A 24,954-nucleotide genomic window follows, 5' to 3' on the forward strand; every position below is an offset into this window, starting at 1 on the left:
GAAAAACACAAGTAAATAGACTCCATTTCTCTTCCTCTTAATAGAAACTTGAAAGCTGCTCATCCTCCAGGCAGCTCCTGCTTGGCAATGTTGAGAAAATGATAGAAAATAACATGGCATGCATCTGCCAAGAGGGATTTGTGGTTGACATTTCTTCTGAAAAGCATCTCCATTAAAACAAGTAGCTGTTGGTGTTGGCTCCTGATTTAGTCATTTTGAAAAGTAATAAGGAGCTTTCAGAACTCGATTTCAGATTTCTCTTAGAACCAACCTACCACTTTTAATGGATATACCTTAGACATGTCTGAGCACGTGATAGAAGAGAATTTATCACCAGGCACATGTCATCTTTTAAAACATAATTGAATGATGCTGTTGAACACAGTTAAGTGCTCAAAATTATTTTATTACTATTATTTAGCACATACTTTGATTAGTCCAGTTTCTAAACATTTTGGGGAATGGGGTATAGATTTCCTTAATAATTACAGATACTATGTGTTTAGCCACCCACGTGACATGGATACTTTTATTTGTGCAAGTCAGTTATCTCCATTACCCTTTAACAGATGAGGATACTTCAGCTCAGAGAGGTTAAGAAACTTTACAGGATTCAAGCCCTAGTCTTCATGACTTCAAAACCAGCTCTTGGCCCACCATACCACACAACATTTTGTTTACTGTCATATTTATCATTGAGAGTCTTGCAGCGTTTCTCTATCATGGGATTTATTTGGCTATATCAGAAATTGAGCAGTGGTTTTGAATGATGTATGCTTGAATAAATGTATGAAACAGGCAGCCCTGTCAATGTTCTCAGTGCCTACTGAGACCCTACTTAGAGGGGGAGGTAGGGAGAAAAATCAGTGAAGAAGGTGAAAGCAAAATTGGAAGAAGGAAGAAGAGAGAGAAATCAACACTGAGAGCCCATAAAATAGCTTCTGAAGGGTTTTTATAGCTGGTGACAGGTTTGGCAATGCTTCTCTCAGACTGTTCAGCTGTGTTCAATTTTCTCAGTTCATCACTTCACAGGATATGCAGCAGGCACCTTCCTGAGATTTAAAAAATGCCACTAGAATACAGGAATCTCTCTCATCATAAATCCAATTCAATAAAAGAACCAGAATGAGAAAGTACACAGCACCCAAGGCTGCTACAGCACTAATAATACTTCTGGCCAGTATGGGAGACACCACCATCAAAATAATAACAGCCTGTGTCTGGTTAGTTCCTTCTCTGTGTTGGGCACTGCACTGAATGCTTTAATTACCTTTTCTCACTCAAGCCTCACTACCTACCCAGCAGGTAAGTATTATGAGATTCAGTTTTCAGATCACAGACACAAGGCCCTGAGAGTCTCAGAAACTTGCACAAAGTGATTGACCTGGAACCATGACTTGTCTGCTTTTGACCTCTGAGTTTTTCACCACCAGCTCCATTTTTCTCCTTTGATCTGGTGTTGCTTTCATTTGCCAAGTTCATTTATTCTAGGTTCTCCTCTTTGGGTCTCCAAATCCAGGATATGACTAGGGCAACTGGTTTAAATCCATGTTTATGTAGCAAATATTTTTTTAGCACCTACTGTGTGTCAGGCAGTGTTAATTTAGGACCTTGAGATTTAGTGGTAAAGAAATGAGTCGAAATACTTGCTCTCATGGAGCTTATGTTCCCCTGGGATTATACAGTCTACATTATTTCCAAAATTTGCATTATTTGAAGAATTTGAATTCATCTTATGGAAGTGTAGCACAAAAAATAAAAACATAATGTGCAATTTAATACTTAAAATTTTGAGCCAAGATGCCTAAGACTTAAAAAGAAAGCAAAGAATGTTTACTACTGCAATGTAAAAACTAGAATTCTTAGAAGGTGTTACCTAGGACCAACTGCAGAGAAGATGCAAAAAGAGGTTTTCTTGCTGAAGAGTCTTTTTTGGCTTTGTTTTTGCTTTCTTCCCCCATATGTATTAAGTGCACAAATATATCTAATGAAGGCCATCATATAATTGACAACCCATTAATAAGTTCCATTCATTTAGTAAATACATATTGAAGACCAACCCAAGGGTTCCAAGTTGAGGGCTAAAAATAAAATATTGACAATGATGGTGGAATTCTAAAGAAGAAAGTAGACAGTGGGAGTACAGAGACTGAAATTATAAAGTAGAGGTAGAATTAGAAAATAGTATAATAATGGCCATGATAGGAATCCTAATGGGGTGCTATGGGAGCTAATGGGTGGGGCTTCTGTCCCCATGAGGGTGGATTTTCAGAGGAAGACTTCTCTAGTATTATGGCAAGGCCAAATACTATGGCAAGGCAAAGCAGAGTGGTAGGGATAATCAGGGCAGCTGGCAGGGGCAGGGTGTGTGGACAGCCCTTAGCTGAAGAGAATGCAATGCATGAGCAGTTACAAGTAAAGGAAGACAATTTAAGATAACTGACGTTTCCTATGTTTCTTCTCTTCTCTTACAATTTTAAAGTCAAGCTGTCATTTCACAGCATAGCGAGTAGAGCAGCACCATGATGGATTGCCTACCCATGCAGTTTTATGAAATTAATTAATTGATGTTAATATAAAAAATCAGTTTGAACTGATCAAATAGGCATTAAGAAGCAAGCTGCACTCATTCAACACTGCTAATAGGATCAGGAGGATTTCACCTAAGGGCTTTATAAGACTTTCAGAGACAGCCAGAGTTTAGTTTGAAAGTACTGCTGTATTAATCATTTAGTTGCAAGGGAGCATTCACCTTTTTGGACTTTTGCCAGAATTAATTTAACATGCACATATGAACTCTAAAGCTTGGGTAAAAATTAAAAATAAACATTATCAAGTGATGGTGATATCTGTATTCATATTACTAAGGAGAGGTTTCAGAATAGAGGAAAAACTGTATCTCAAAATGTACGATATCAACACTTTCAGATTAAACTTTTAATAAGAAACAAGATTCTTTATTTCAAAAATTCGTTGTTTCTTTTTGTCTGCCTTGAACCTGAATTTGACAGCAATTGTGGAAACTCTTTGAAGCAACATTCTGTGGTATTTCCTGAGAAATCTCTCTGTTGCTGACACCTTCAAATAACCTGTGGATTGGCAATGGTTAGAGGCCAGACCACAGAGGGAGAGCACGAATTTTCCAAAGTCCAAGTTTAAAATATTATTGAAAAGCAACTTATCCAATCCAAATGAATGATGTCTAAACATGTTCTTGTTCACATTCAACTTATCAGACCAAATTCGTTCAGTCCAACTGACTAATTTATTAATTCCACCAACATTTTCAAGCACTCTCTATGCATCTGGCACCGTGTTGGCTGAACAGTCCCTCCTAACTAGGTTACTGAAGAGACTATCCTAAGTCATGCTACAATTTATACACATTCAGGAGCTTTTTCTGTAGATATCCTTTTAAATTCAGGATTGTTTTGTTACTTCTTGGAGGAGCTCAGAATGTCCAGAATTAATATCCTCATTAATATTTGAATACTTCATTTTAGCTGGAAATCTCTTAACAATGGCCTAAAAAGAAACTGATGAAATGGAGTACATTCTTAAGGTTACTTTATACAGTGCACAAATGTAATGGCAGGGGGTGGGAGTAGCTGGGTGTTTGACAAGGAATTAGAATGGTTGTGGCAGTTTGAGATTATTTATGAATTCCAAAAAGAAAGATTATGTTTGTAAACTGGTCTGTTCCTCTGGGTGTGATATTCTTTGAATGCATTACATTCAGCTGAAATGTCTCGATTAAATTACCTGGTAAGATTAGGGCTTTGATTCAACCATGACTCAGGGATGGGGGCTGATATAAATGGGCACTCACAGAAGAAGACACAGGAAGAGAGAGCACTGTAGACATGGAAGAGGAGATAGCTGTCATGATTGATCCTGGGCCCCTGGGGAGAGATGAGCCATTTGCCTGACAGTTTACAGATAAGATTGGAAGAAGCTGGGCCTACAGAGCCTTAAGAGGAAGAAGGCCTGAGAGACCACCCAGAAATCGCCCACCATCTTTCTTTAACAATGGCAACTGACTTTGGTGAGAAAGCAAACTTGAGTTGGATTCTGTAGGTAATGGTAAGCTTTCACCCCAAATACATACCCTTTATAAAAGCCAATAGATTTCTGGTACTTTGCATCAGCACCCCTTTGGCAGAGTAATACAGCTCCTACATTAATTTATCTGGAGGATGATCATTCAGTTCTTCAAACATTTATTGAGCACTTACTATTTGTTAGGCATTGTGTTAAGCACTGGTGGGAAATTATAAGCACATTTACTCAGTTAATCAACAAGTATCTTTTGACCTCCTCTGTACGAGGCACTGTGCTAAGCACTGGGGACACAAACATGGTTAAAACACAACCCCTGTCCTCAAGGAAAGTGCAGAATTAGAGAAATTGTAAGATGAAAAAGAGTGTGGCATATTAAAGGTACTTAGTGAAAAGTAGCTATTATTATTATTAAGCACAGATATTTTCTATTTTAACCATTTTTGATAAAACTACTCACAAATGTATTTTATCATAACTTCTTAAACAGAGAAAACAGAAAAATGTTTTTATCTTATGGTGATTGATGTAGGTTTGGCTCACTTACACCTCTTCCAGTTCCTTTCTCCTATGCTTTCCTCTACATGACAAGCAAGGAAGTTAAATATTCCATTTCCCAGACTCCCTTAAAGGTAGGGGAAACAAGTTCTGGCCAATGAGATATTTAATGGGAAAGTTTTTGCTTTCCTGATGAAGGGCATTCGATGCATCTTCCCAGCTCTTTGCTCTAACCCTTTTGTCTTGCCTGGAATGTAGAGTTGATGACTAGAGCAGCAGCAGCAGCTCAGCTACCATGAAGAAACTCATTAAAGGTGGTGGAACAGCTATTCTGTTACTGGTAGCCAAATACATTCTTAAAAGATATAAACCTTTTCTTTTTGGTGATAACTGATTATTGTGCAGTGTTATAACAGAATTATGCCCTCTATGTAGGGCTGTCTGTCTTCCTAGTTCAGGGCAATAGCAAATCCTTTCCAGATGCTTCCTCCATTCACTCTATTTTACACATAGCTACCAGCTTAATGATGTCACTTCCTTGCTCAGGGATTTTAAAGCTTGTCCCTGCCCACAGAAAACCCTTCCTCTTTAGCCGAGCACTTCCTTCCATTTCTGGATCCCAACTCCTCCCCTCACCTCAAGGACCTGATGTTGCCCTCAAAGTCCTCCCTAATATTGCCAGGAGGAAGTCACTCCCCTGCCCCTGGCTCTTCCTGGCCTATGATACTGCTGTGTGGCACTTACCTCTTCCTTCCTGGGCTGAACTCAAGTTATGTGTATATTTGTATGTCTGGATCATCTACTCCATGAAGGCGGGATCTATCCCCACATCCTCTTTTATTACCCTAGAGCCCAACATGGTACTTTGTATATGGGAAAGTGCTCTTGTTTGCCATGAAGCAATACTGGGCTGATAGAATCTTTTTTTTTTAATCAAAGATTTATTTATTTATTTATTTCTCTCCCCTTCCCCCCTCACCCCAGTTGTCTGTTCTCTGTCTGTTTTGCTGTGTGTTCTTCTTTGTCCGCTTCTGTTGTTGTCAGCGGCACCAGGAATCTGTGTTTCTTTTTTGTTGCTGCCATCTTGTTGCGTCAGCTCTCCGTGTGTGCGGGGCCATTCCTGGGCAGGCTGCACTTTCTTTTGTGCTGGGCGGCTCTCCTTATAGGACACACTTCTTGCATGTGGGGCTCCCCCCTACACGGGGACACTCCTGAGCGGCACGGTACTCCTTGCATGCATTAGCACTGTGCGTGGGCCAGCTCCACATGGGTCAAGGAGGCCCGGGGTTTGAACCACGGACCTCCCATGTGGTAGAAGAATGCCCTAACCACCGATAGAATCTTGTTGAATGATAGAAGGATCACCGTTGTCTGATGAAAAGGCATCATTCATACCGAGGCCCTTGGTAAAATCGTTTGTGTGGATGACTGTGAAAGGACTATCATAAGGAAGAAGATGAACTAACTATAAGGCTCAAATAGGTAAGGAGAGGTTTTGCCTGCAGCACGAAAGACGCCATGTTTTTACATTCGAAATACAGAACTGAGTATGGAGATGATGGGTGAGTATAGATAAATAAAAGTATACGGCCTTACCACTGGTTATTGTGGTAGAATTTCCTTGCTAGTACTGTGTGCTCAGATTAATCAGTGTTATGAATTATCTTAATTATGTTACATCTTTTACATAGTAAAATTACCTTTTTGAAAGCTCTCAATGAAATTGCCAGGAGAATTAATTTTCTTACTTATTCTTTTCTGAAAAACAGAAATGAAGTGATTATAGCTAAATAGAGGTGCTTATCAAACGATAGATGCCCAGGGAAAGCTGTGAAGGGCTTTCTCTCAAGAGCTGGAATGCAAGTGTCACATTTTAATGAAGGGACAACACAATGAGCGCAAGTGGGGCCTCTGGACTCAGCAGCCAGAGTCTGGTCTGAGGCTCCATGGCTCTTGTGGGATCCGGGGCAAGCTTTACTTTCAGGTGCTTTTGTTTTATCATTTGCGCAATGGAGCTACTAATTGTGCCCATCGCATGGAGATGTGGTGAGAATTAATGAGCTACCACATATGAAGCATTTTGAATAATATCAGGTACATAATAGGTACTCAGAAATGTTATTGTTTTTTCAGGCAACATCTATTCATAATTGTTTCTTGTATTTGCTAACCTTGACAAGCCTTACTTGCCTGTCTTTCTTTTTGTTCCTTATTTTAACTACTGTGCCTTGTTTTTTTAAAGATATCATCAGTTTCAGTTAGTTTGGCTTTAAACATGAAAACATTTAGTCCAAGAAGTTTACCAAAATTGTCATTTTCTTAATCATGTTCCCAATAAGTCTCAATATAACATTTTTTATAGAGATTAAGACCTAAATTTGGAAGTTTGGAAAGTTTGTTGACACTATCATCAAAATTATTGCTCTAAACACAGTGTCTCCCAGAGAATCAACCAGCTGAAACACACACACACACACACACACACATTCACACTCCCCTCCCCTTAACCCCATCAGAGACTGTAGAACTGAAATAGTTTAGCGGAAGCTGTTATGAGACATGACATTCAGTTACCAACTATTTATTAATCTGTTTTATTTACTTTAAAAAAAATACAAATACTGACAAGGTGTTCTGAAAACCAACTCCATAGAAATATTAATAGCTCAAACCTCAACTAAAGTATTCTTAGAGAGAAATGTCAATAACAGTACTTGGAATTTTCTTAATGTGTATTTTCCAAGGTGTTCCCCTGAATATTAATCTTTATTTTGTTCATATCATTTGTTTCATGGTTATCATGTGAGAGTCCTACTTTTTATTTAAGATGATTAAAAAGTTGTTCATGGGGCACTTTGGCTACATTTTCTGTTTCATGGATATCTGTGATAATAAAATTAACAAAAAATATTGTATATCCTTTTAGGGAAAGAAGTATGTTCATTCTTTAAGTTCCTCATTTTATTGTAAACACCTGCATGAAACATCACAGGGAGAATGTTGAATTTGTTGGTGCTAAGAGAATTTATCATCAGGCGCTGACAATAAGATTGCCATATAATCGGCATGAATTTCAACTTTGAAAGGAGATGCAGTCGCTGAGTCATTTGGTTTGCTCTCTGCCTACTGGGTGTGAACACGACTGATACTGAGCAAGCCTTGGGTATAGAAAAGTTGTGAGTCAAGGCGTTCGCTTGCTACAGAGACAGAGTGCCAGAATTAGCTATAAATGCAGAATCCATTTGTTTTTCCCTGTTGTTTTGATGCTGGTTAGTAACCAGTGTAATCTGCCTCCAGGATTGTTGAATTTGCTTTGCTATATGTAGGTTGCCACTTTGTGAGCAAATGGCTTTAGCCGTGACTGTTTTCCTTTCTATACAAATGATCACAGAGTAAAACTGGTGTCACTGTATTTTCATTTTTAGAGACCACAATAATGACGTTCATGAAAATATTCTGGACAACTGAAAAATAAATCAGAGGCCTCCTATCCAGGTGCATATAAATACCATCATCACCCAAGTAGATATCTTCCCGAGTAACTCCATAGCCTTGGCTATATATTAACCTTTTAAGACTCCTCTTTGGTTATTTTTCTGCCTTAGTTACTAAAACCATCAAATTGGAAACTTGGGGGGGTGAGGGGTTTTTGTTTATACGATAATGGATGTTTTAACAGGATAAAAAAATTGTTGGTACTTAAAAGAAACAATTTTATGTTACATATACAAATTCACCAACGTCTTAAGTATTTGGAGGCAATACCAGAATTTTCCTCCTACTAATTTCAGAAGAATGTTTTTTTGGGGGGTGACGGGACAAACTGTCATTGTGTAGTTTCTTTGCCTCTCATGGTTTTATTGCTGAATCTGCTGGTTCATGGTGTTTAGACTTCTTTTCTCTCTAAGCTTTTTTCTCATTTGCACAACCCAGGCAGTGGTGCTACTGGGGATGGTGATAACTACCCGATGGCTGTGCATTGCATGTTTAGGGATATGTGTACTTGTATTTTAAATGTTTGTGTTGAAGCTTGAAGTTAATTAACAAATAATTATTCAGCGGTTCTGTCTGAATTAACTTTTATTATTCCTCTTTATTTTTCCTTTGGGTAAGGGTGTCTGGTGGGATGGGAATTACGTGGTTTCAGTGGTAAATTTGAAATATATCATGGGTGGATTCTCAAATTCGAAGGAAATGATACAGGGCCAATTAGTGCAAATGGGATTTCCTGGGTCTCAGTGACAATGTCTGCGAATCAACAATAGTGTGATTTTGACAAGGATGAGTTCTCTATGCCAGTCCCTAGACTGGTGCCAGTTTGTGACGAAGTGTTCCCTAATTCACAAATGGGGAAAAGTAGGAGAATGGGAGTTTCTCTAAAAACCAAAGAGATTCATTCAGAGGCATTATTTGGAGCTTATTTCATTCCTACATTTGTAGGTTAAAACCTTCCCTTCCAAATGATGGTAATGGTGGATGGTTCTCTTTTCTAATACTCTTAGTAAAATAAAAAGTCCAACTTCATCTTAGCCCCACTTTCTATATTGTTTTTAAATTTAGTCATCTAGTAAGTACTGAAATTAGAGAGACGCTGGTCAATGTGGCCTTTCTACTCAGCAAGGTGGTTTATAATTAGTCCTTGGCCACTTCCCTAGGAAAAGTGGTGTTGGTGAAGAAGAAATAGTTCTGATTTAACATTTTTCAGTTAAATGTTAAATTTAACAGTTAAATTTTTCTGGGCTAGGGAAATCCAGGTGGAAAATCTATACATCCTATGACTACAACTTCTCATTTTAAGTTATGCTTCTCTTGCTTCTTCCTACAAATAGTCCAGAAGAGAAATGACCACTTGCTTACTCTACAATCTAAAACTAAAGTGGGTCCTTAGTGATTATCACCCATATAAAATGTTTCTTATTCAATGCACATGAATGTTTTTCTCATGGAATGGACTATCAAATGCACCCATGAATGCATTTTGAAAAATGATTACATAACCACTACATCTCACCTTATTATTTTTCACACATTTTACAAGGCCCCTTTCTTAAAAAATACACAAAACTATGTATTTTTAAAAAGAGGTCATCAATTTTACAAAGATATGACCTGCCTTAACGAATGCTATTTCTTAAAAAAGGGTTCCAACTTGGTGAAGATGATTTTTAAAAAGACCCTAGTTTTTTTTGTTCTTTTTTTTTCAAGTTTTTAAAATAAAAGGAAAACCATCACTAAACATTCTAGGGAGGCTTTTTAAAAATCTATAAAAGGGAAATTATTGCTCAAGAATTATACAGTGTCATCCAGTCCAAGTGTTTCAAAATACCATGAGACACAGCCTACTCAGTTACACTAAATAATTAGCTTTCCTAGTTCCAGTAATATCCAAACAAGTATCAAAGAAAAACTTCAGTCAAATTTTGAGAACTCATAGAACCTTAATCTTTAATTGGGAGCATAAAGCCCTAAAAGACATGATGAGTGATTACATGGTAATTTAAATGATGGTAAGTTAAAAAAAAAAACACATAAAAAATGGCCTGAGAAGATTTTATGAAAAAGTCCCTAATATACTAGCCTTCTGTGTTCATATTATTTTTTTAACTTTTTATTTTGAAACAATTTCAAACTTATAAGACAGTTGCAAAAACAATACAAAACCCCCATCCCCACTCATATACCTATATCCACCAACTTTTCACATTTTGCCACATTTGCTATCATTCTCTGTCTACCTATCCATCTACCTATGTATCTATCCATTTACCTGTTTTCTAAACATTTGAAAATAGGTTGTGTACAGCATGCTCCTTAAACACACTACACTTCTCTGTCCTGTATATTTCCTAAGAAAAAGGATATTCCCATATATTAATATAACCATCTTAAATTAACTTAAGATAACTTACATTATCAAGTTCATGAAATTTAAAATTGATAGAAAGTTTACAGTCCATATTCCAGTTTTTTCATATGTCCCAAAGATATCCTTTTGGGCCCTTTCTTCCTCATTAATAGATCCAGTGTAGGATTATTGCATTTGATTGTCATTGTCTCTTGAGTCTCTCTCCTTCTCCCTTTTAGTTGTGCAAACATATATACAGCATAGACTTTCCCATTTCATCCATTCCAAGCATATCATTAAGTGGGATTAATCACATTCACAATGTTGCTCTATCTTCACTACCAACCATAACCAGAATTTTCCCATCATCCCAAACAGAAACCTTATATCCACTATGCAGTAAATCTCCATTCCCTTACCTCACTCTCACCCCCCACCCTCAGTAAACTCTACTTTCTTTCTCTATGAACTTGCATTTTCTGGTTATTTCATGTAAGTAGAATCATACAAGGTCTGTCTCTTTGTGTATGATTTATTTCACTCAACATGTCTTCAAGATTCATCCATGTAATAGCATGTTTCAGAACTTTGTTCTTTTTTAAGGCTGGGTAATACTCCAATGCATGTCATATTATTAATATTTTCATTCATACCTGCACACATGACTGTATATAGACAAATACAATAGAATAAAATGAATATAGGGGTCCCTGTGACATATTATCAAGGCAATAACCTGGTTTTCCTGTTTATTTTTGTTAGATTTCTTTCTTTAGTCACATTGGATCTTCTCTTTAGTCAAACCTGACAACACAGTCAGTGATGAAGTGAAAAAGAAAAATAATGGAGCCATTTCTGTTTCAATTCAACAGAATTCAATTCAACATTATTCAGACACAACTATTATATGGCTTGATTACATGGACAATATAGAAGGTAAAGAAAACATTGAAACGATTTTATTACTGATTAGCAGACACTTTTAAAGAAAAAAACATGAATTTGGTATGGAGTTTTTAAAATCAAATTCTTCATATGGGATTTCTTCAATATCATATCTAAGGGGGGAAAGGTGACAAAGTTTTCTCAAGGAGCAGAGAATTGTAATTGTAGGTTCCAAAAGGTGAGCATTAACGGGGGAAAGAAGAGAGGAAGAAATAAAAAAAGTAATAAAATAATATCACTCTCATAAGTTGCCCTTAATGTTCAAGGTACTGTTCTAAGCACTTCACATACATTTAATCTCACAACACCATGGAGGCAGGATTGATGATATACTCATTTTATAGGTTAGGCATCTGAGTCACAGGACAAGTAACCTGCACAAAGTCACACAGCTCACAGGTGGTGCAGCTGAACTATGAGTGGCCACACGGCGCACCCTAGCCACGGCCTTTGTATAGTCACCATCTACCACGGAACACGCATTCGCTCATTTCTCTGGCACAACATCATGGAGTAGGTAATATCATCTCCAATTACAAGAGACCATGGCTTAGAGATTACTATTTTGTGGGGCATCACGAAACTATTAAATGGCGATAGAGCTGGTATTGCAATTGAGATGTTTCAGATTCCAAAACCCTAGTGAAGTTTCTCAACGGGATAGATGAGGGACATGGACTCTGTGTTCCTTAAGAGCCAAGCACTGAGAGAAAAGATCCATTTCTACTCAGGGAATGGGTCTGTTCTATTCACTGCCAGGAACACCAGTGCCTAACACAAAGGACAAGTGACGTGAGGTCACCCCGGAGAGCTTCCTTTGCTATACTAATCATACTTCATAACTCATTGTTTAATATTTCTTTCCCCATGGACTCTAAGTTCTGTTCATTTATTGAGAATTTACTATGTAGTGGGCAGGTACTGTTCTAGGTGCCTGAAACATATCAGTGAATAAAATGAAGATTCTTTTCTTGATTTACTTAGCTTTGCACACCTAGCATCTAACAAAGTATCTGGAACCCACTCATTCTCAATAAATATTGAAGGAATAGAGGGGCAATTAGAAGCAAAAGCAAAAAAAAACCCAAAAAACTACAGAGCAAAGGAAATATTTGGGTGTGATCCATTAACCCACAGATTTGTATTAATATTCTAATATGCTTGTGGCTAATTAGGATTGTTATTATTTAACTCATCTTTAACACCAGAAGTGCTACTAAACATATATTCATTCAGGAGTGAGCTCTGATCCATGTTCTTAAACAGAGCACGCATTTCAGGATGCAGTACATGTTCATTTGTCAGACTATTTTCTCAAATTATATTCACCAGAGCTCAGCCTGTGTTTGTGTTCATCATTTTCTAAAAGGTGACTTTCCAAGGCTAGTCTTCTCCCAGTAATTAGAGACCTGTATCTTAAAGCTCATTTGGTTTTAGCAGTGAGTGGGGTTGCAGACTGCCATCCACATCATTATTGACTCCCTCAATTAGAGGCAATGGCATTTCACCTCCATGCAAAATATTAGTAAATTAACAATCTCCACTCTGCATTCATTTGGGAAATCTGCTCTGCTTGTGATGACGAATGTGACAAGCAGGGAGTAATCACAGAGACACTCCAGTAATACCTTTAAGTCTTGCAAACATCAATTAAATTTCTGGTTCTGCACCTTACAAATGGGGTTTGGTCTGTAGCGTAAATTTATTTCTTTTTTCATGATACAATGCAGAAGTCAGCTTTGATGATTTGCAAGAAAAACAAAGAACAACTCCAACAAACAATAGCCACAGAAACACCCACCCTGATTTTCTTAAATCTTTCCTGTTATTCAATGTCTGTGTTAGACCAAAAAATGAACTTGGACATTGTGAACAATTTTCAGATCAGGTTTACAATTCTCTAACATGACAACTTTGATTCAAAGAGCAAATTGTAATAAATATTTTCTTATAGTGCTATAATAAAAAGTCTGCAAAGAGAATATTATTCAAATGTCTTGATTGTCTCTTTCAGGTTTAAGGGCACCTTAGTTTATGAAAAGATTTTTAACCAGCAATTGTTGGGCCACAGAAACTCTATGGATGGGCTATAGCTGATTTACCTAAAATCTATGAAAAACATCTTACATACATTTTACTGAGAAGTGCATGCATGCTTTCATCAGATTCTCAACAGGGCTTGTGACCCTTCTAGACAAGAATCCCTGGTCTGGTGGAAAGGGTCCAAGAAGGGTTCTGCCAAGGTCTACTATCATCCAGCTGTCACAAATTGCTCTAGTTGTAGTGTCCTCTTCTGAAAAATGTTTTCTCCAGATGGCCTATGATCCTCTTTGTCTTTTTTGTTTCAATACTTAAATCTCTCATGTTTGGGGATCATAAATTTAGTTGAATCTTCACCTCTAACTTTTTGTTTCTAATAATTGTATTAATTTATAATTCAACCATATCTTTCCTTGGCACTTTGAATATCATTAATCAGGAAACAAATAACTAAACATTTATGAAGCATTAATATATGCATTTATCAAATGGAGCAGAATGATTAAGTCCTTCCATTTTGAAACATTACTTCCTTATGACAAGTCAAACCTTTAGGCAAGTTTTTTCACACAGTGAGAATCATTTCTTTACAAGATACATTATGATAAATAAAACAATTTAAGTCCAATAAAACCCCATGTAACTATCTAAGTTTATAATTTTAATAAGTTTCCAAAGACAGAAGAGTTGAGAAATTGAGCAAGTATTACTTAAAATTATCCAAATATTTATTTCAAAACCTGAGATAGGATATTCTAGCCAAGATTAAAATTTATCGTCTTACTCAAAATTGATTAAATCAAAATGAAAGTGTTTTTTTAAATCATTATGGCTCAATAGAGGCAAATCAAGGCAAGACGATCAACTTTTTCATTGGCTGTGCACCCAGAACAAGCCAGTTTTTTTGTTTGTTCTTTTTTTAAGGTAAAGAAGCTTTCTAAACGAGGACAGCAGTTAAACAGAAATATGAAATATCATTCTTGTTTGGACATGTAGAAGTGTCACTTACTGTCATGATGAGCCCCTTTTCTTGGAAGTATTTAACCAACGGAGCAGCATTCTGCTTGAAGTTCATTAATCTCCTCTGGGTGGCTTTCACATTGTCATCAGGCCGTCCCTGTTGCTCTGCACGCCTCAGTAATCTTTCTTTGAGCCTCTGGTTGGCACAAGCCAGGAATACCACCAAGTCAGGAGTACAGATCTGTGAAGAACATCCAAGTAGACAGGCATTCAATAAACCAATGCAGTGTGGGCAGCAGCATGCATCTCTTTTGGTTCTGTTGAGGCTGCCTTATGTTTGCTGCTGCTCTCCACAAGGCCAGGAGGAGCCATTCCCGTTATAGTTCATGCAAACGGCATACTTCTACCTGCATGGCTGTATGCAGCAGCCCTACATATTATGGGAAAACACTTTGTTTGTGCTCAAATAAGTTTCCAGGTTGAATTGAGAACAATACAGACCAAACTTTGCCGAAGGTATATGTGACCTGATTTTAGAAGGAAATCTCTATTAAGCTACAGGTGTTCTCTACAGCAAACAAGTACTACTGCTATTATTTCTATTTGCTACCATTTTAAAAGTACCTACTGTATGTGAGGTCCAGTGCTAAGTTCTTTCAATATACTATTGCTAAACTTTACAACAATCTGCAAGGTAAATAATATTATATCCATTTTACAGATGAGCAAACTAAGGCTCTGAGAAATTACTTGTCTGAGGCCACATGTGGTTAGTAAGATAGAAGGCTAATATTCGAAACCAGGTTTGTCTGGTCTAAGGTCTACATACTTTCCACTATCCCAAAACACTAAATGGCCCAAAGACCTCATGAATCTCTGAAAATGCTAAAGAATGACAAGAAAAGAACATGTGAAATAAAAAGTTTTTAATTTTACTGAACTAATTGCATTTCAAAGGTAACAAGATGCACATGAGGTAAATGAAGTTTAATGTTGATGATGCAACCGTTCAAAAATGTATGGTTTAGAACAATGGTCTCTAGAAATTTTTATTGCATCCTCCCATTAGCAAATTTTTTGAGCATACACCAAAATATACATATTCTTATTAATTTATAAATGATATTCATGTATTACTACACTGACATATGATGTATATTGCAAAAGATGCACAAAAATAAAATTTTAAAAGGCTGTTCTTGGGGATTGAATAATGTCTCCTGGAAAAGGCACATCCAAATTCTGGTCCTGTGGGTGCGAATCCATTTCTAGATAGGATCTTTGAAGATGCTATTGGTTAAGGTGTGCCCAAAGCGAATGAGGGTGGGCCTTAATCCAATATGGCTGAAGTTCTTAAAAGCAAAGGGAATTGCAAATAAGAAAAAAAGCCACAGAAAAAGACAGAGATGAAGAGAACCAGAGGAGAAAGGAGAATACATTGCCATATACATTGCTATGTGATAAAAAAGCCAAGGACCATGGATCATCAGCTGCTGGCTCCAGAAGGCCACGGTCTTCAGGGAGAAAATGTCACCTTATGGATGCCTCAGTTTTGGACTTCTCCTAGTTTCATAAGCCAATAAATTCCCATTGTTAAAGCCAATCTATTGTATGGTATTTATTTTATTTTATTATTTTAAAGATTTATTTATTTTATTTCATTTATTTATTCTCCCCCTTCCCCTTGTTGTTTGTGTTCATTGTCTGCCATCAGCTCTCCACAGTAGTGTGGGTGATCAGCTCCTCATGGCAGCATGGGCCAGCTTGCCTTCACCGGGAAGCTCCAGGAATCGAACCCGGGGCCATCCATATGGTAGATGGGAGCCCAATCATCTGAGCCACCTCCGCGTCCTGGTATTTATTTTAACAGCTAGGAAATTAAGACAGATGAGATGTAATAATCATAATTCAAACATTTTCTTCCCATGTTAAAATGGACTGTTTTATGTACAGTGGAGACCACTGGTTAGAAAATGGGCTTTTAGAGGCTAGGAAACTGAATTCCCATTTTCACCTCAGGACATATTAGCTGAATGATGGACATATGCCTTAATCTTGCCAAACCTTGGTGTCCTCAAGTGCTAAGGGAGCTATAAGAACCTACCTCTGTGAATTATGAAGATTAAATAAGATAATGTGTGCAAAATACACAGAATAGATGAAGTCCATTGTTTAAGTGCTCAATAAATTTTAACCATGTTTATTATCTCTTGGTTGTCACGACACTGGATGGTCCTGGTTCTCCTCTAACTTCCTGTGGGTTTTCTGATGCTGTTTTGATGTTTGCTTATTTGTCTGTTTTCTGTTAGTTTTTATTATTGCTCCTGTTGTAGTTTCCTTCATTTATACTTTTTCCTCCTCAAACCCTGAAGACCTGGATCATATTTCTGCCCCCTCTACAGGCTCTCATTCTCTTTAAACACCCTTCCACTGTCACAGTGCAACTACCCTTTGCTGATGGCTTCTAAATCTACATATTCAGCGCTGATGTTTTAATAGCACCTCAGTCCTACATTTTTAAATGCCCATATAGAGAAGCAGACTTGGCCCAATGGATAGGGCATCCGCCTACCACATGGGAGGTCCACAGTTCAAACCCTGGGCCTCCTTGACCTGTGCAGAGCTGGCACATGCTCAGTGCTGATGCGTGCAAGGAGTGCTGTGCCACGCAGGGGTGTCCCCCATGTAGCGGAGCCCCATGCACAAAGAGTGCGCCCCATAAGGAGAGCCTCCCAGCACAAAGAAAGTGCACCCTGCCCAGGAATGGCACCGCACACATGGAGAGCTGACACAATAAGATGACGCAACAAAAAGAAACACTGATTCTTGGTGCCGCTGATAAGGAAAAAAGCGGTCACAGAAGAACACACAGCAAATGGACACAGATAGCAGACAACTGAGGGGGGGAGGGGAAGGAAGGGGAGAGAAATAAATAAACAAATAAATAAATAAACCTTTAAAAAAATGTTCATATGAAAGATCTACCCATAAGTCTTAATGTTACCTGTGACTCAGCAAGGTCAAAATTAATCTTAATACCTTTCTACTTAAATGAAATTCCCATCATTGCTTTTTAAAATTTGTTTATTCATTTTTTTAAAGGACTTCTTTATTTTTTAAAATTTATTTCTCTCCCCTTCCCCCGCCCCTCCCAGTTGTCTGCTCTCTGTGTCCATTCATTGTGTGTTCCTTTGTGACCGCTTCCATCCTCATCAGCGGCACTGGGAATCCGTGTTTCCTTTTGTTGCATCATCTTGTTGTGTCAGCTCTCCGTGTGTGTGGTGCCATTCCTGGGCAGGCTGCACTTTCTTTGGCGTAGGGCAGCTCTCCTTATGGGGTGCACTCCCTACACGTGGGGACACCCCTGTGTGGCATGGTACTCCTTGCGTGCATCAGCACTGCGCATGGGCCAGCTCCACATGGGTCAAGGAGGCCTGGGGTTTGAACTGCAGACCTCCCATGTGGTAGGCGGATGCCCCATCCATTGGGATAAGTCTGCCTCCCTGTTTATTCATTTTTATGACAATAACAAAATTTTCCCAGATCTTTCAGCTAGAAGCCTTTGTATCATTTCTGACCCTTGGTCACCAAAACTTTAACCTCTCTGAACTATCCCCACTACCTACTGATTTGACTTTGAAAAGCCATCCATACTCTTGCTGCCCCCATTCTACTACCAGGGTGTAAGCACAGGCACACACTAGGATAAATGAATAAAAGCATTAATTTTAGAATCAGACAGTCCTTAGTTTGAATCTAGACTCTACCATCTATCAGTTCCTTGCCCTTGAACAAATTGTTCAACCTCTTTGGACGACCATCTAAAATATAAAGGGGAAAGAATCCATCCTAATGGTTTAGTATTTTCCAATTTTTTAAAACTTGTAAATCATTTCTGAGAAACCTTAAAAAATTTAAAAGTCACTTGGTAATTTTTGTGTGGTTTTATTAATATAGCCTATGCATAAATTCAAACTTATTTTATATCCAAATATGCCTAGAAAGCCAATTGAGAAGTATAAACTCTATAGGCTTTGGATATTCAGGGAGGATGCAAGCCAAATGTGTCAGGCTTACCTGGAATGTGGGGGGGTTCATGTTAAAAGCTTACCTGGAATGTGGGGAGTTCATGCTAAGAGCTTACCTGGAATATGGGGAATGTTAATTCAAGCCTACCTGGAATGTGGGGGATATGTGTTAAATCAAGCTTACCTGGAGGAAATAACCTATCTAATACTCAGATAAAACTCTTGAAGAAACAAAAAGTCCTTTTGCATACAAGCACTGTTTGACTCCCACTCTTATTTCCTCTGTATAAAAGGGACCAAAAAATTCTATTCGGGGCTTGGTTTTTATCAGGACAAGAGTCCACTGAGTCTAGCTGGTCAAAATAAATCAACTTCCTTCTCAGAATTCTTGTGTCCTGGCCTTTGATACAGCATACACCTGACTTCTCTCTGCTACTACATTTCTGGGGGCTCATCCAGGATTATGCTGAGAAGGTCAGAGGCGGCAATGGTTGTTTGCTCTTCCCGGATGTCTCCGAGGAGGCCGGGAGGGCCTGGGCAAAACCCAGCCTAGGCACCCCTGGACTCCCCACTTTAGTCCAGAAAGAGGTTGTGTACTTCACCAGAGACCTCCTGGAAGAACCGGATGCACCAAAAGGTTTAAGAGACCCTAAGAATGAAGCAAGGAGCACCACATGCTAGAAGGGTAAGACCCCCGGGGGTATAGTGCAGGAAAAGCCTAATTCTAAAATTAGGAGGGAGCCCTATCAGCTCTCTAAAGGAGGAAGCCCCAGTACTCCTGAGAATATGGGAGGAAGCCATCTCCTTTCTAGGTCCAAGAAAAGGAAAAGGGGTGTGGTTGTGTGTGTATGATTGTGGCGACTGAGTGAGACATGGAAAATCACTTCTGTGGGGCATGTGTGATCTGTGGTTCCATGGTGACCTCATATAATCAAGGGCAGTCTGGGAGGCCTCCTTGCAAAAGGACCCTCTTCTGAGTCAGGGGTTTATAGTGACCTGTTAAGGTGAAGAGGTGCCATAAGCTCTTGCGAGGGATGCAGCTGGGGATGGACGAAGCATAAAGCTTGAGTGAGTGTTGTGCCATGTGGAAACATGGGAAACACACAAAGTAGGACCCCGTTAGGTTGTATGCTGAAAAGTTTCCCCTGTGCATTCCGTGGAGAAATACACAGCATAAGGTTGCAGCCAGGAAAGCTTAAAATGCTTTTTGAATTAGAATGGCCAACTTTCAGTGTAGGCTGGCCCCACAAGAGCATTTTAGATCCCCAGATCACTCATAAAGTCCATGATGTAGTAACTGGAAACCCAGGGCACCCAGACCACTTCCCCTATATCAGTGCCTGGCAAAATGCTGTGAGTCAAAATCCGCCCTGGTCAGGGAAGTGCACGACTAAGGAAGCCAGGATTTGCCTAATACAAAAACTGGGGAGTGCCATCTCAGGAACCAGACCAAACAAACACCATGAAAAAAAGTCCAGAGAAAGTGCGCTTCAAGTCCAGTGCTGACCCACCCATTTTTGAAGGGCCAAATGAAAATGACCTCCTGCCGCCTTATGCGATTGCTCCTACCGCTGCAGTGCTGAGGAATGAGAATGAACAAGCTTCCCTAAGCAGCACCCTGTTGTTGTCATCTGCGTGGGGAAGTGCGACACCCATACCATCCTTGCAGCTGCTTTTATCGCCATCCGTATCAGAGGAGGTACCCACACCATCTCCGCAGTTGCTTTTATCACCATCTGCACCAGGGGGGGCACCTACACCGTCCCCACAGTGGTCTTTGGCACCTCCCACACTGAAAAATGCAGACCAGCTGTTTTCACAGCCAGTTGCCCCTGGCAACACAGTGCTGCTGATCAGTCGGAAAGGAGACTCTGAAAAGTGGCGACTCAAACCATGGGGAGCCCTGGGGGCAGAGGGAGCAGAGAGAAAGGTGGCCTTCTAGTTACCTCTCCATGAAGCCTGGGCCCCAATTTATTACGATGCAGATAGTCAGATTCAGGGGAGAAACCGAATATTCATCTACCAGCCCCTTACTACAATGGATCTCTCTAACTGGAAAAGCCACACCCACCATTCTTGGAGGAGCTTCAAGCCATGACAGACCTTTTCCAGTCCATCATACAGACCCACAAACCCACCTGGGCTAATTGTAAACAACTTATAATGACTTTATTAAACTTTGAAGAAAGAATGCGTGTCACACAGGGGGCTCTAACCTGGCTTAGAGAGCACCCACCTGAGGGAACTCTGGACAGTGACCAATATGCCCACTCACAGTTCCCAGACGAAGATCCCCAGTGGGATCCAAATAACACAACCAGGCTCAACCGACTGGAAACGTTCCATAGGGCGTTAGTTGAAGGATTCAGGGCGGGGAGCCAGAAAGCAGTAAACATGGAAAAAACCACCCAAATCCGACAGGCTCTCAGTGAGTCTGGCTCAGTTCTATGAAAGACTGTGCCAAGAGTTCCATGTATATACACCCTTTAACACAGATGCTCCCGAAAGCCAAACAATGGTAAGTGCAGCCTTCATTGCCCAATCACAGGCTGACATCCAAAGAAAGCTGCAGAAGTTGGATGGGTTTGCTGGTATGAATATCTCTCAGCTCATGGAAATAGCCACTAAGGTATATGTCAACCGATGTAGAAACAAGGAGGGAAGAAAATTGGAAGATGAAAAAGAAAGCAGATCATGTGGCAATGGCAATAGTTGAAAGATCCAATCCTGTGTCAAGGAGAGTAAACTGGGAAGCCCCAAGGAGAGGGAAGGGCCTGCCCCTAGGGTGAAATCAGTGCATGTACTATAGGGAAGAGGGGCATTGGAAGCGAGAGTGTCCCAGCCAGTCACTCAACCCTGTCACTGCAATGCAAGCAGCCAAAACATTAGCCAGGAAAGCTAGCGGAGCATCACAAACCAAACCCTGAGTTTGTAAAAATTCAGAAAAAAAACCCTGCAAATCAAATCATTGGACTAGCAGAAATAGAGGACTCTGATAGAGATTATTAGGACAGACCGGGCTCCTATTCTCTCAGCCTCACGGAGCCTGTGATTGGAGTCCAAATGGGGGGCGGCACCATACATATGATTGTTGACACTGGGGCTCAACATTCTGTAATGATGAAGCTAGTTGGGCCTCTATCAAAAAGACAAGCTACTATTGTAGGGGCAGCTGGCAAAAGTACCCAATGGCCCGTCCTTCAAGCCAGGACCTGTAACATTGGGGGTAAGGAGGTCACCCTTTATCTTCCAGAGTGCCCAGTCCCCCTCCTGGGTCGAGACCTGCTGTCTAAACTGCAGGCTTAAATTACCTTTAATGCCACGGGGCAATCCACACTTACGCTGGGACCACAAGACCCTCTGAAAAATAGTGCTAACCCTTCCTCTGCAGGAGGAATGGAGACTGTTTTGCCTCAGCAAAACTGGCCAATCCACAGCCACAGAGCTCCCCTTTGAAGATGTGCCCAAACCCAATAGGGATGGCACATGACATTCCTCCAATTATTATTGAAATAAAGCCCAAGCCAGTCCAGTAAGTATAAAGCAATATGCAGTTCCATGCAAAGTGCAAGAGATTACTGAATGGAGGCATATTAAAGCCATGCCAGTCTCTGTGGAATACCCCACTCTTTACAGTTTAAAAAATCTGATGGGGATTATTACCCAGTCCATGACTTATGAGCAGTTAATTCGGCAGTAATAAACCTCCATTCTGTGGTTTCTAATCCATATACTCTCCTCAGCTTAATACCCTCATTGGCAATCTACTTTTCATGCTTAGATCTTAAGGATGCCTTCTTCTACATTTGGGTAGCACCCCGGAGCCAGCCAATTTTCACTTTTATGTGGGACAACTTGAACTCAGGGGAAAAGCAGTAGCTAACATGGACATGATTGCCTCAGGGATTTAAAAATGCACCCACTATTTTTGGACAAGCCCTGGCCACTGATCTCAAATCCTTTAAACCAGAAAGCCATAACTGTTTCCTCCTCCAATATATAGATGACCTCATCCTCAGAAGTCCCACCTACCAAGACTGAGCTGGCGGAACCCATGCCCTTTTAATTCATCTACAGCAAAAAGGCTATTGGATGTCTAAGAAAAAAGCCCAAATCTGCTTACCTCAGGTTAAATATCTAGTTTATAAAATAATGCAGGGGTGCAGTGAATTGGGACTTGAAAGAAGGAAAGCAATCTATAGTCTCCCTGAGCCCAACACCCACTGGAAGCTGCAAGAGTTCCTCAGAGCAGCTGGATTCTGCCGCAATTGGATCTCCAATTTTGGGGTTCTCACGTGCCCTTTATATGAAGCCACAAAGGGGAGAGATTGTGATCCCCTGCTCTGGGGAAGCCCATAGAAAACCGCTTTCCTTGCTCTCAAACAAGCTCTAATGGAAGCACTGAAACTTGGGCTTCCAGAGCTCAGTAAGCCGTTCTACCTCTACGTTCACAACCGCCAAAGCATCGCAGTAGGAGTGCTCACTCAATACCTCGGTTCCTGGCAAAGACCTATAGCTTATCTCTCCAGACAACTGGACACTGTAGCCCAGGGATAGCCCTCATGCCGGCAAGCAGTAGCAGCTGCAGCAACGCTAACACTAGAAGCCATAAAATTAATTCTTGGGCAGCCTATAATTGTCCAGGTTCCGTATGCAGTAATCACAATCTTAGAAGCCAAAGGAACATACTGGCTTACTAACAGCTGCCTGGTTAAATATCAAACCCTATTATGTGAAAATCTGTCCATCCAATTGGAACTTGTAAAAACCCTAAATCCTGCCACCTTGTCACCTGTGGAGCCGGGGATCCAGCCCATAACTGCCTGGAAACATTGCAAGAAGTATATTCCAGCTGGCCAGACCTTCAAGACCAGCCACTGGCAAATCCTTACGTGGAGTTCTTCATGGGAGTAGCTTTATACAAGGAAGCAATCGGTGAGCGGGATACGCTGTAGTAACATCTGAGACCACAGTAGAGGCCCAGCGCCTCCCGGATAACACATCAGCACAGAAAGCCGAACTCACTGCCCTCACCCAAGCTGTACAACTTGCAGCTGGGGCCAAGGCTAACATCTACACAGACTCCAAATACGCCTTTCTTACCCTGCATGCGCATGGAGCCTTATACAAACAAAAGGGGTTCATTAACTTGAGAAGAGCGAGCATTAAATATGGCACACAGATACTGGAGCTACTAGAAGCAGTTTAGGAGCCTACCAAAGTGGCCGTGATACACTGCAAGGGACACCAGACAAGCCACAGCTCTGTCGCCCAGGGAAATCGAGGGCAGACGCTGAAGCAAAAAGAGTGGCACGGGAAGGATCCCTATCTGAAAACCTGGCCTCTGTCCTCATTCCTCAACCTCTTACTTATCAGAAACTCCAGTATGCACTGCCTGCTCTCATCCCACAGCCTCTGAATCACTGGGAGCCACAATATACTCAAGCCAAGAGAGTGGATACTCTGTGAGGGAGAGACACAAGGACAATCATTGCCCGATGGACACTGCCTGATCACAGAATAGTTGTACCACAAATATTAGCTGCAACTGTAGTTCAAGACTACCACAAGAACACACGCTTGGGAAAAACCCATCTTAAAGAAGTGTTAGAAAGATTCTTCTACATCCCAAGTCTAGCTGCTATCACCCATGCCGTATGCCAATAGTGCGTGACATGTGCAAAAAAATAACCCTCGCCAGGGGCCCACGGGAACCCCAGGAGTCCAAAGAATCGGCAGTATGCTCCTTGAAGATTTAGTAGTTGATTTCACTAAAATGCCACAATTCGGAAGCTTAAATATCGCCTAGTCCTCATCTGCACCCTTTCTGACTGGGTGGAAGCCTTTCCCACTCGAACAGAAAAACTGAAGAAGTAGCCAAAGTGCTCCTCAGGGAAATCATTCCTCGATATGGGCCACCCCTCTCAATTGGCTCTGACAACCGACCTGCCTTCATCTCCAAAATCACTCAAAATGGAAACTGCACGCCGCTTACCATCCTCAAAGCTCAGGAGAAATAGAGTGAATGAACTGTACAATAAAGACTTATCACCAAGATTTGCCAAGAAACTGGGCTAACATGGGTGCAAGTACTTGCGAGTGCTCTCCTCCAAGTTCGGGCCAGGCCAAGTCGAAGGCTAAGCCTAATCCCTTATGAAATCCTTTTTGGGAGACACCCCCTTAATCCAAAATACAGACGGGGATCTCAGAGAAAGAGGAAAATTATCAGTAGTTCAGCAAATGATCAGCTTAGGAAAAACCCTACAAAACCTGCATCACTGGGTCCAGAAAGGGCCCCCATTAGCTTAAGCAGCTCCATACACCCGTACAAGCCGGGAGATACATTCTGGGTCAAAGACTGGAAATCAGCTCCACTAACCCATCCATGGCGAGGTTCCTATCTTGTCATTTTATCCACCCCCACTGCATTTAAAGAAGCTGAAATCACCCCGTGGATACACCATAGCTGGGTCAAGTGAGCTGCCCCAGAGTCCTGGACCTGTATTTCAGATACCCCCAACTCAACCAAACTCATCTTGCGAAAGAACAAAACACCAAGCACTGCCCCAGTCACACCGA

General features: G+C 40.4%; 1 protein-coding gene across 1 annotated transcript in view; it reads right to left on the reverse strand.

Moving 5' to 3' along the window:
- AK5 (adenylate kinase 5) overlaps nt 1-24,954 on the reverse strand; it is a 304,060-nt gene that overhangs the window by 216,878 nt on the left and 62,228 nt on the right. The window contains exon 6 of the mRNA XM_004472820.3: nt 14,397-14,588. Within this exon, the coding sequence (XP_004472877.2) occupies nt 14,397-14,588 (192 nt within the window). The remainder of the gene's footprint in view (nt 1-14,396; nt 14,589-24,954) is intronic.

Source organism: Dasypus novemcinctus, chromosome 9, assembly GCF_030445035.2.
Source record: "Dasypus novemcinctus isolate mDasNov1 chromosome 9, mDasNov1.1.hap2, whole genome shotgun sequence".
Classification (NCBI taxonomy): domain Eukaryota; kingdom Metazoa; phylum Chordata; class Mammalia; order Cingulata; family Dasypodidae; genus Dasypus; species Dasypus novemcinctus.